Source organism: Haplochromis burtoni, unplaced genomic scaffold (assembly GCF_018398535.1).
Source record: "Haplochromis burtoni strain Fernald_Lab_line unplaced genomic scaffold, NCSU_Asbu1 Contig_95, whole genome shotgun sequence".
In the NCBI taxonomy this organism is placed as follows: Eukaryota; Metazoa; Chordata; class Actinopteri; order Cichliformes; family Cichlidae; genus Haplochromis; species Haplochromis burtoni.
The window spans coordinates 2,124,709-2,137,713 of record NW_024582456.1 but is presented as its reverse complement, the minus strand read 5'-3'; the positions used below and the strand labels follow the sequence as shown (position 1 = coordinate 2,137,713).

General features: G+C 45.3%; 1 protein-coding gene across 2 annotated transcripts; it reads right to left on the bottom strand.

Moving 5' to 3' along the window:
• Positions 1 to 3,971: 3,971 nt before the first annotated feature.
• Positions 3,972 to 12,744, bottom strand: LOC102299377 (histone-lysine N-methyltransferase EHMT1; the record flags this gene model as incomplete). 2 transcript variants are annotated; one of them, XM_005927016.3, is given in 8 exon segments in its annotated part: positions 3,972 to 4,087; positions 4,382 to 4,459; positions 4,628 to 4,772; positions 4,919 to 5,086; positions 5,807 to 5,961; positions 10,349 to 10,453; positions 10,544 to 10,645; positions 12,490 to 12,744. In XM_005927016.3, coding segments are annotated over 8 exon segments (974 nt in total), but the record flags the coding sequence as incomplete, so codon positions are not given.
• Positions 12,745 to 13,005: the final 261 nt, after the last annotated feature.

Here is a 13,005-nt window from a genome sequence, read left to right as displayed (position 1 = left end):
TCTCTGTCCTCATCGGCCCCATCTCTCCCCTCCAAAACAGTGCTACAAGGCAGCGGCTCTGTCAGTAAGAGCCCACAATGCCTCTTCTATGCTAATGGCTTACCAAGCTGAGCTAGAAGAGGACATGACAGCTAACACAGATACCACAGTGTGGGAAGAAATCTGCGTTATAACTGACCACGTCCTCCGCCTCCACAAGGTAGCCATACAGGCTACTGGGAGAGCCATGGGCCTCATGGTTCTTCAGGAGCGAGCACGCTGGCTCGGGCTCACCAACCTGACGACTAAGGAAAAAGAGGAACTCCTCGACACCCCTGTCGTCCCTCACGGTCTCTTCGGTGCGGCTGTTACATCCATGCAGAAGAGATTTGAGGAGAAAAAGAGAGATGATGAGGCTCTGAAACTCTGCCTGCCGAGGAGGGCCCAGCACGCCACCCCAGCAGCGCCGCGCCAGTCATTCGCGCAGGCAGCGTCTCGCCCGGTCCCCGCTTTCAGGATTCCCAAAGTGCCTAAGACGCAAGCAGCCCCCCAGGCTGCCAGGGCCCCTAAGAACTCGGAAGCAGTCTCCCCAGGCCAGACCTCAAGCGGCCCCTCCTCCTCCCCCCGCTGCCGCGATCGTGAGGAGGAAGAAGCGGCCGGCCTGACAGCCTCTCCTCTAGGCGGGAGCGAACCCAGTTTCCCCCCTTCATGGGCCACCCTCCCGCCTCCCAGCTCCGTTCCAGAGCAAGTTCAATGGGACATGTTCCACGCAGAGTGCTTGACTCGGGCCGGCGTTCCTGTCACCGGACCCGCCAGAGGGAAAGAGAGCCAAAGTTCGCAGTGTTGTTTCACGAGCACTTCTCTCATGCATTCTGTATTAAAAAAGCCCCGACACGCGCATCCAGGCAGTTTGCCGAGGGCGCTGTCGAGTGTTGCAAAACACATGAGAAAATCAAACATGCTGAAAAACGGAGCACCGTCTGCCATAACGCAGCCCGTGGAGACTCGCGTTTCCACGGCTGTGATGATGCAGATGAGCCCGTCACCTCGCTCGCCTGTGACAGAGGTGACGGGACGCCAAAATGGCGTATGTTTCGCGCTGCGACCACAAGGGGGCGCCAAAACGCCATATTCGGTGAAGTGGCCAGTGAGCGCTCTGTCTCTCCACATGAAGAGCTGGGCCACCTGCACTCAGTCAGCATGGGTGCTGAGGACATTGAAAAAGGGCTACAGGTTGCAATTCAGTGTCGCTCCACCACAATTCAAAGACATTGTTTACTCTCGTGCTCCGGGCGAGTCTGCCAGTTTTCTCTTGGAGGAAATTTCCACCTTGAGAGACAAAGGAGCTATAAGAATTGTCCCTCCCGAGGAAATGCACAGCAGATTTTATTCAGGGTATTTCCTTGTGCCAAAGAAAGGGGGGAGGGGGATGAGAGCCATTCTGGATCTCCGTGCCCTGAACCGGCATTTGAGGACATACAAGTTCAGGATGTTGACGCACGCCTCGCTGCTACGGTTTGTACGAGCGGGCGACTGGTTCACATCAATTGACCTGAGGGATGCTTATTTCCACATCCCCATATATCCCCCACACCGAAAGCATCTGAGATTTGCTTTCCAGGGGATGGCATACGAGTTTGTAGTCCTGCCTTTTGGTCTCTCACTGAGCCCAAGGGTGTTTGTGAAATGCACCGAGGCAGCAGTGGCCCCGCTCAGGAAAAAGGGCATTTGGGTGGCCACGTACATCGACGATTGGCTGGTGACAGCCCCAACCCGCCAGGGAGCGACTTGTCACACAAATGCTCTCATACAGGGGTTCCCCCAAGTTACACACGCTGGCACACAGACTGATAGTCTGGAGAAGTGTTCACCTGCTGTCACTGAGAGCAACTCACGTGCCGGGGATCTTGAACTTTGGAGCAGATCTTCTCTCCAGGGGCAACCCGCTGTATGGGGACTGGAAGCTTCACCCGGAGGTGGTGAAGCAGATCTGGCTGCAATTCGGTCTGGCGACTGTGGACGTTTATGCATCCAGGGAGAATGCTCAGTGTCCCCTGTTTTACTCGCTGAACGATCAGAGAGCTCCACTCGGGGTGGATGCTCTAGCTCACGAGCGGCCGAGAACCCTCCTCTATGCTTTTCCCCCAGTGGCCCTCATTTCTCCAACTCTGGCCAGAGTGAGGGAGAGAAGTCACTATATGATCCTGATAGCCCCGCACTGGCCAGGGAAACACTGGCTGGCGGAGATTTTTCAGCAGCTGTGCGGCCCACCTTGGCTGTTACCACTACGCAGAGACCTCCTGTCTCAGGCACGGGGGGAAATATTCCACCCCCACCCAGAGAGGCTGGCTCTGTGGGCTTGGCCCGTGAGTGGTTTAACCTGAACACGGTGGGGCTCCCTCATAGTGTTATCGACACTATTCAGTGTTCTAGAGCATCGTCTACTCGGATGCTATATGAGCATAAGTGGCGTGTGTTTGAAAGCTGGTGCTTAGAATCACAGGCCATCCCTTTTCAGTGCTCTGTGGCTGTGATTCTGTCATTTCTTCAGGCCCTGATTGATAAGGGTAAAGCCTTCTCCACCATCAAGGTGTATTTGGCAGCAATTTCAGCCTGCCATATTGGTTTTGAGGTTAAGACTGTTGGCCAGCATCCCTTAATATGCCGTTTCATGAAGGGTGCACGGCGTAAATTGCCTACGTCTAGGCCATTGGCTCCATCGTGGGACCTTCCCACAGTATTGGCTGCGCTCTCCTGTTGCCCATTTGAACCCCTGGAACAGGTTGAGTTGAAATTTCTGTCCTTGAAGACGGCTCTTTTAATTGCTTTAGCTTCTGCTAAACGTGTGGGAGAGATCCACGCTCTCTCAGTGCATCAGTCATGCATTCAGTTCTCCTCGGATAATACGAGGGTCTGTATGCGGCTCAACCCTGCCTTTGTCCCGAAGGTTGTCGGCACATGTTCCCCTATAGAACTGCCGGCCTTTTGCCCACCGCCTTTCTCCTCAGAGGAGCAACAGCGGCTGCATACCTTGTGTCCAGTCCGTGCTCTGCGCATTTACATGGACCGAACCCAGAGTGTCAGACAAAGTGACCAGCTGTTCGTGTCCTGGGCTAAACCACATATGGGAAAGCCTGTGTCTAAACAGCCCCTCTCCCATTGGATAGTAGGAGCAATTGCCTTGGCCTATACTAGCGGGGCCTTCAGCCCCCTGCTGGCTTACGTGCGCATTCCACTAGAGGTCTGGCGACCTCATGGGCTCTCTTTAGGGGAGTTTCTATTCAGGAGGTGTGTGCAGCTGCATGCTGGACCTCACCTCATACGATTTGCTAGGTTTTACAGGTTAGATGTGACAGCACCTAACCTAGCACATTCAGTCCTCAGTGCAGGTTCTTCCCGGGTGGGGGCCTCTCCCCTGTGAAGTGCTGTTGGGGACAGTTGTCTTCTTAACAGGCATGTCTGGCAATCCGGGAGTCAGTATTTCTCCCATAGTGAGACACGAAACGAATGCTATGAAAGAGAACTTAAGGTTATGTATATAACCCCGGTTCTCTGAGTAGCATGAGTGAGTGTCTCACCAGACCGCCCTCCTTGCTATGGAAGCGAGGAAGAGGTGGGCTTGTTTTGAATGACATCTGACGCTATGTCAGCCTATTATATAGGGAGGCACTGGCCCCTCCTGACATGGGCGTCACCTAGCCAGCCTGTAAGGGCTGGCGTAATGGTATTTGAGCTTCTGATGAGGTCACGCAGGAGGCGTTCCCCATAGTGAGACACTCACTCATGCTACTCAGAGAACCGGGGTTATATACATAACCTTAAGTTCTCGACTCCCAATGCTATTCAGGACCCATTGACAGAATTTATCATTGAGCATCTTCTTTGCAAAAACTCATCCATGTGATCAAAGCGGATCCTTTAAGCTGATCTTTGTTATGAGGCTCACTTTCTTCACAGCTTTAAAAGTAGATTACCAAACAGCAGCACTTTACCTTAGTCCATTCTGGACCACACGGTTCCTGCAGGTCCTCCAGCAGGAACATGCATGGTTACATTCAAACAGCACCGGGGGCTCCCGCTGGCAGAAGTCCATTGGTAGTCGACCCTCCTGCAATCACATACACCATGAGATAAATAGTCATTGGGAATAAAAACAGATTCTCTTCAGAGCATCTGTTGGTAATTTTAGTCAACAGAACGTGAAGAAACATTACATTGAAGAGATAAACAAAATATAAGTGGGCCAGGCCGTACTGTAATGTAAAACCAGTTTAGACCCCAGCAGTGAAGGGGGCAAATGTAAGCTTTATTAAACAAGTCGTTAAGAACACATTCTTATTTAAAATGAGGAAATGTGGGTGTCACGTGAAATCATTTCAGTAGGTACACAGGTTCTACTTACACTGTCATACCAACAACGCAAGCTGAGCTGGCCACATATGCAGGTGCTAGATGAGCAGTCATCTGTGCAGGTGCAGTGCTGAGTGACACAATCAGTGAGCCGTTAGAAGCTGGCCATGTACCTATTCTCTTACAATGCTAGTCATTTTCTGCATAATGACTGCAAACTTCTTCAGAGCACTAGTGCCTTCTCTGGACTGCTGCAATAAATGTGTAATTTACACCTTACCTGTCATCACTCACTTACCTGTAAGTGAGTGATATCTTTGTCTATGTTCAGCGGGGAGGTGACACAGCTGTCTGGTATATATTTAAAGTTTTCAGGCAATGGCTCACTGTCCACAGCATTAACACAGGTGATAGGCACTGCCTCATACCCCCGAGAAATGTCCCTAACACACAGAAAAGGAAAACAAAAACAAAACAAAGAAACAAAAAAAGTCTACAAGTTTTTAGTTTTCCTTTTTGAGGAATGGCAGATTTTGAGAAAGCAGAAATTCATCAGCCAACAAAAGAACAGGACAAAGTGCAGCACTACCTGCTGAGCACTCTCTCTCCACGGCCTTCCCTTCCTCTCCTGGCATCAGTCAGCTTCTTGTTGGTATTAAGGGCTGTCCACACTTTGGAACCGGAAGCACAGCAGTCCAGAGCTGTTTCTCCATCCCTGTTCCTTTGACTGACATCAGCTCCACGAGACAGAAACAACCTGCGCGTGGAAAATGTTTAAGTTAAGACTTATGGTCATCTAAAAAAACAGAGTGAAGGTGACAAGCACTGAGATAGACTGGTATGCACTGTCGCTGCTCAATTTGAGCAGTCAAAATCGTTTCTAAATCTCATTTACCTAATTACACACACAGCTATAGAGCATTTTTATCTGTGCCTAAGCACTTTCTAACATTCGCCCACACACTTGATGGACATATACAACTCTGTACCTTGAGCAAGGACACAAGGACACGTGCACTGGAGGAGCCAGGTATCAAACCATCTGATTAATATCAGTTTGCCTCAGAAATGAACGGCTTCATTTGGTTTTATCAGTTGAGCGCTGATTTCCCAGAATGCAAACCCACGTACTATTTGTTCTAGAACTCTTGCATATTAATACACTTTACACTTTCAGGAGAAGCAGACTGCATTTTATAGATAAGGCTTTCTACAGCTGCAGAGAAAACATTTGAACACTGTGTATAAGGAACAAAATGTTTAAATAATCTGTTTGTGGTTGAAACCAGGAAGCAAACAAATACAAGAAATGCAGTGACTAAATAGCTGAATAGCTGTATTTGTTTGTTTCCAATAATACTCTCTTCTCTCATTACAGACATAAACCCAAAAAAAAAAAGTTTCCTCAAAATCAGCATCATCATCTGATGTGAAAGAAACTGAGTGACCTCTGTGACCTCTCAGACTTCACACTCACAATATGCACTCCAGGTGGTTCTCTCTGGCAGCGACATGAAGTGGTGTATCACCATGAACATTCACAGCATTTAGGTCGCATCGAGCCTCTAGCAGAGCCTGGGCAATGTCATCGCAGCCTGATAGAGCGGCCCAGTGTAGGCAGACATTCTCTTCCTAAAATGACAGTGACAGGTGTAAGATGTAAGCATCAGACATGACATACCTCTACCCTCGGCAACAGTGCTCTAAAACATCTCGACAAGCACTCGCAAAGACTTTACTGAAGTTGCCATTTGCGCTGACTAATCCCCAGGGCTTCCAGCAAGACATGCAAGTGAAAAAGAAGCTACTATTTTGAGTATGTGAATTTCTGAACTGTGACCTCAGGAGGAAAACACTTTTTTGGATACAGAGTTCCATCAAGGCATGTCACTGTGTCTTAGTTCTAATAATAATAATAATAATAATAATAGGTCTCCAAGTAACGCCCACAACTGATAAAAGTCTGTTAGACGTAGCTGATATCCTTAATTTTTTTTTTAAATCTGGAAGACACAACTAGCTAAGCCCACCAAGCTGCTTCAAACCCTCTGTTTGTATGAGGCAAAACAGAAAAACGGTGGCTTGAAGAAAGAGGGGCTAAAACCAGACCGACTTTAAGATAAAGAATCTCAAAAAGGTATTCCAGAAGATACCAAAAATAAAAATATGAAGTAAGAAACAAACATTTAATCTCCACTTTTGGTGGTGACCAGACACTTTTATTAGAAATCAACAAGCTTCTTGCACAGTCTCGGTTAATGCTTTTTTTAAAGGCAGAATTTGTAGAGGTCAATACAATATGTCAAAAAATGTCTTTGTTTTCAAAAAATATCCAAGTCCTAACTTAACTGTGAACTTCCCAGATTTTTTTTTTGTAAATAGGTCTGGTCAGGACTTTTTGTACCAGATTCTTTCCCCCCTTTTTCAATGTGTAAGCATTCAGCACAATAGCATACTAAAAAGAAAAAGAGTTCTAATGGGGGGGGGGCCACAAAGAAAGGCCAGTATTTCCACGATGTTTTGTGACTACCTAAATTTCACTCAGATAACAGGTTTAAATTTTTTTCAAAGAAATCTAACAGAATACAATTAGACTAGTCAGAGAGTGTTCTGCTGTGTGTGTGTGTGTGTGTGTGTGTGTAACAGTGTAGGGACTAACGCGTTATTAAGTATCGCGTTACAGTAACTACGTTATTATTGTGGTAACGAGCACGGTAACTAGTTATTATGCCAAAATCAGGAACGCGTTAATTGTTACTGGGATTTAGATAGGGTCCTTAGTCTTTACTTCGTGTGGTGGCTATCGCGGAGCTTCCACAGATTCAGTAACATTAGCAAGTGGTGGAGGCCAGCAGGTGGATAAGGGAAAGGGGAGGCAGGAGGAGCAGAGACCCGGGGTGGCCACCGGTCCGAGTGTCAGGTGAACTGAACTTCAGGTAAGAAGTTGACCTGCAGTCTATCTGGGTCAGATATAAACCAAGTTTAGGTGTAGTTTATTTCGTCATGCTGACTTTTTCATACTGGGTACTAGCTAGCATGATGGACTTTCTATACAGCTGGGTGGTTGCTAAGATGTTACTGATGTTGAACTTATTTGTTCATAGGTCTTTACCAGGTTTGCACACACAGTAGCTGGTATTTTGGCCCATTCCTCCATGCAGATCTTCTCGAGAGCAGTGATGTTTTGGGGCTGTCGCCGAGCAACACGGACTTTCAACTCCCGCCACAGATTTTCTATGGGGTTGAGGTCTGGAGACTGGCTAGGCCACTCCAGGACTTTCAAATGCTTCTTACGGAGCCACTCCTTTGTTGCCCGGGCGGTGTGTTTTGGATCATTGTCATGTTGGAAGACCCAGCCTCGTTTCATCTTCAAAGTTCTCACTGATGGAAGGAGGTTTTGGCTCAAAATCTCACGATACATGGCCCCATTCATTCTGTCCTTAACACGGATCAGTCGTCCTGTCCCCTTGGCAGAAAAACAGCCCCATAGCATGATGTTTCCACCCCCATGCTTCACAGTAGGTATGGTGTTCTTGGGATGCAACTCAGTATTCTTCTTCCTCCAAACACGACGAGTTGAGTTTATACCAAAAAGTTCTACTTTGGTTTCATCTGACCACATGACATTCTCCCAATCCTCTGCTGTATCATCCATGTGCTCTCTGGCAAACTTCAGACGGGCCTGGACATGCACTGGCTTCAGCAGCGGAACACGTCTGGCACTGCGGGATTTGATTCCCTGCCGTTGTAGTGTGTTACTGATGGTGACCTTTGTTACTTTGGTCCCAGCTCTCTGCAGGTCATTCACCAGGTCCCCCCGTGTGGTTCTGGGATCTTTGCTCACCGTTCTCATGATCATTTTGACCCCACGGGATGAGATCTTGCGTGGAGCCCCAGATCGAGGGAGATTATCAGTGGTCTTGTATGTCTTCCATTTTCTGATGATTGCTCCCACAGTTGATTTTTTCACACCAAGCTGCTTGCCTATTGTAGATTCACTCTTCCCAGTCTGGTGCAGGTCTACAATACTTTTCCTGGTGTCCTTCGAAAGCTCTTTGGTCTTGGCCATGGCGGAGTTTGGAGTCTGACTGTTTGAGGCTGTGGACAGGTGTCTTTTATACAGATGATGAGTTCAAACAGGTGCCATTCATACAGGTAACGAGTGGGGGACAGAAAAGCTTCTTACAGAAGACGTTACAGGTCTGTGAGAGCCAGAGATTTTCCTTGTTTGAGGTGACCAAATACTTATTTTCCACCCTGAATTTACGAATAAATTCTTTACAAATCCTACCATGTGAATTCATGGATTTTTTTTTCACATTCTGTCTCTCACAGTTGAAGTGTACCTCTGGTGCAAATTACTGACCTCTGTCATCATTTTAAGTGGGGGAACTTGCACAATCGGTGGCTGACTAAATACTATTTTGCACTGTATGCTTTTTCGGATTCAACAGGTCAATATTAAAATCACCACAGATAAACATAACTTTGATTTGTTTTAGAGAATATTTCCTCTATGAAGTCATTAAATACTTGAATACTAGAGCCAGGTGTTCTATATATACAGCTAATTATTGCATTTTTCTCAGCTGTTCGATCAGCTGTTCGTAACACTTCCCACATTGAAAAAGACGTCAGCCCGAACTATCGCAGGTCCGCCATTTCCTGCCCGAAACCGGAAGTGACGTCATCTTCGCGGAAAATGTAGTTTTTTACTTGTAGGCTTTAAAAACCTATACTGGTGTTTTTATAAGTCATGTTTGACTTCTCTGAATAGTTTCTGGGATGCTTAGAACTCAAATTGCACTGGTGGAAATAGTTTATTTTGATGCACATGCTGTTTTCTTTGCAAATTGGCATTATAGGATTGTTTTTTTGTTTTTCCTGCAGTATATAAAAATTTGTCCATCTCCAAAATAAAACTATGAAGACACTCAATAAATTTCCTGTTGTTGTAAACTATTTTTTGCAACTTTTATGTATTTAAAGTTTTGAGGGATAAACCTCTTAAATTTCTCCAAGTAGAAATATATGTAAAAAAAACAAAAACGATTTTCAATTTTTTTTTTAGTTTATTGCACTTTTTTGCAATTAATGTAGTTACTATGGACTTATAGCCCATATTTTAATAATATGTATGCATTAACAGTTGTATTGATGTATAGCAACTTGAAATGCTCCCACAAATGGCACTACAACATGTAAAAAAATAATATAAGCTCTGGCGGACTTGGTTCTATGGTAGGTCTTAAAGGGTTAAATAAATATCGTCAAATAATCGAGATCTCAACTTCAGTGAAAATAATAGTGATTATCATTTTTGCCATAATCGAGCAGCCCTACTTCTCGGCGTTCTGGATGCGGAGAGCCTTAACTTCCTCGACCAGGTCCAGGATGGCTTTCTGCTGCAGTTTGACAGCAGAAATCTCCTCTGTCATAAACTCCAGCGACTTCTTAATATCGTCACCTTCCTCGGCTGACAGAACTTTTTTCGGGCCCATGCTGAGAGACGCTCTTGTAGCGGGGGTTCACAAATAACTTAGTGCTTCTCTTTAAATGAGCCAGGACAATAAACTAAAACACAAACGCAATCAAGCGGGAACTGTGTGGCTTTTTCTTCTTCTTTGGAGGTTATTACTGGTGATATGGTTTGTTGTATTGTGTTCAACAAATATTTTCATACTTTTTCACACTGTTCTGGTTGCTCACCAGTTCTGGTTGCCTGCGACACCTTGTTACAAGTACAAGTGTTTACTGAATCAGGTGCGTGCATAGAAGGAGGAAGTGCATTTACCTATCTTGCTGGATATCCAGTTACGGAAGCAACACATTAACAAGAGAATTCTGAGTAAAACCAAAGTCACTTTCCCTAGTAACTAGTTACTTTGAAAGTAACGAGTAACTTGAAGTAACTGAGTTACTTTTAATAGAAGTAACTAGTAATGTAACTAAGTTACTAATTTAAAGTAACTTACCCAACACTGTAACAAGAGTAAAACAGTATGCCGAGCACACCAACCTTATCTCTGATATTAACATCGGCTCCTTTGGCCAGCAGCAGGTGGACCAGCTCCTTGTGCTTGTACTCGATGGCCCAGGTGATGGGAGTCCACCCTCCATCATCCTGTACACACATACGCAGAAAATGTCACACCAAGATTCCCCATAACGCATGACTATTAGGGGCAGTTAGTGAATCGCACCGTGTTTTTACCTGACAATTGATGTATTTGGATGCCTTGGAGAGCAGATGATGGATTACATTGTAATGCCCCAGTTTAGCTGCCAGATGCAGACAAGTGAAGCCCATGATATCCTGGGATGACAACATGATTCACACTGAACAACACTGCATTGCTGCCAACACTGTCAAAGCCCAGAAGAAAGAGAACTTTACTGATTTCTGGACCTTGTGAGTCAAACAGGACAATAGACAAAAAATGATGAAGCAAAGTGCATCAAGCAGCTCAGAAATGTTCTCTACCTGCTCCTGCTCCACTGTTTATGCCTTACAGCTGGTGAGCGTATTTATTTTTCATATAGTAGTTTCAGAAACTTGCTTAATGGGGGTCTCTCGCATGTTTGTTGCTTCAATTCTAATTCTTTTCTTGGCCACAATTACATAACCAATTCTCTGCATAAATAAAATAACAAATCACAACAGAGCAGATTCTGAAAATACTCAGAACACTTTGCATATCCTATTTTCGCTAACCCATAACAAATCAAACTATGTGTGTAGATCAAAACAATACACTTTTTTATTCTAGTGTAGTAATGCTGCCATCATATCATCACACCAGGAAAACCAGTGGATTATTATTCATTAGTCAGTAATGACAATTTTCACACTGCAAAGCTATCGAGTTGGTTGACTCAGACACTCTAGTTCTAGTCTATAATGTGTATGATTGACACATGTGACCTGTTGAGATGTTTGTGGGGATTGAGGCGCCTGGGAAGGGATCTGAAAACTGGATTATCGGTGGCAGACAGCAGAAAGATGGTCGCTCACAGTGGACATAAATGGCTTCATTTATGTCCACTGTGAGTGACCATCTTTGAACAGAGGCGGTGGTTTACGACACCAAATGTCTGCCATCTATAATCTAGTTTTGAGATCCCTTCCCAGACACCTTAACACCCACTCACATCCTCAGGAAATCACATGACAGGGGGCTAGGTTTCACAATGAGCTTACCTGAAACCTTGGCTGATTGTGACCTACACCCATTTTCACACCTTTACTCATGTGATTAGGTGGAGGATCATTAGGGGGTCCTTTTATCCCTCTTGGGGGGGCACTCCCACAGGGTTTAAATCTGGGACTCTCCACCATTTGACCCTAGAACTGAAGAAGCTTCTCTGATGAGAGGTGAAACATCTTCAAGCAACTTAAAAAAGTCCAGATGCTTTTCCTTCCAAGCTCCTTAGACCCTCTTAAGGGACAACCCACACTAGGGTCTAAATACCTGGGACTGTCTACCTTTTGGTTTTAAAACTGAAGAAGCTTCTTGGATGAGGTAAAACATCTTCACAAAATTCAAAGAGGTCCAGTTGCTTTCTTCCCAGCTCCTTAGACTACAACGACCTGGATGGCTGAGAACCTACACAGACAAAATTGTAGGCAGATTTTCTGCAAAATTGTACCTGGGTTAGCTGCTGCCTGAACCTCTCAATGCTAGTTGCGACCAGTTTCCCGTGCAAGACAAAACTCACGTTCAATCCTCCCCATCAATAAACTGATCTTCTGAATTGTGTAAAACTAGAAACTGTACAGCTACCAGGTTGCCCATGTAGTGAAAATAAAATATATTTTTTGCTTTACTGTATTGGTTGTTTTCAGGTCCCTGAATCTCTTAAACTATACGATAATCTTAGATTCTTGTAATCTAATGCCTTTGTCATGTTTTAGGGGTTGTTTTCTTTTGTTCGCCTGGATCCCCCCCCCCACTTTAACCTGACTTGTTAATAAGCAGGTGAAAAAAATGAATGTGATTCTAAAAACAGAACCTCAGGTTCTGAAGGTCCTAAGAAGTGGCAGCAGATGACAGAGAGTGGAATCAGACTGAGTGATGGATGACACAGAATCTGAGTAAAGCATACACCAGGCTGATAGGAGACGCTAACGGTGCCCAAGATGGGGACCGACCCACCCACCTTGTGGCTGACGGATGCTCCGGCTCGAAGAAGATACTTCACCGTGTCCAGGTGGTTGTTTTCACAGGCTGCCATCAGTGGTGTTCTCTGGTCCTCATCAAACATGTCCAGGTTAGCTCCAGCCTGTGTGTGCACCAAGGTTGTTATTGTTAACGAAAACTAATGAAATAACGAAAACTAGAAGTGAAAAAACATTTTCGTTAACGGAAATAAAAATAAAAACAAAAAAAAGGAAAACTAACTAAAACTGTAATGAGTGTTCACAAAACTAACTAAAATTAACTGAATTTATAGCAAAAATGTGTTTAGTTTTCATTGATGTGTGCGTGTCATACAATAGTCAAGGGTGAAAATGAAGTTTAGTTTCCAGATTTTTTTCTTGCTGTGTCTCATTATGCCAGCAGGTGGCAGTACGTTAGTCGAGTCGTCTGTGTTGCTGCTCCGTCCACGCGCAGAATCATGTCAGGAAAAGTCGGGAGAAAGCGCCAGAGTCCAATTTGGGATTACTTTGAATAT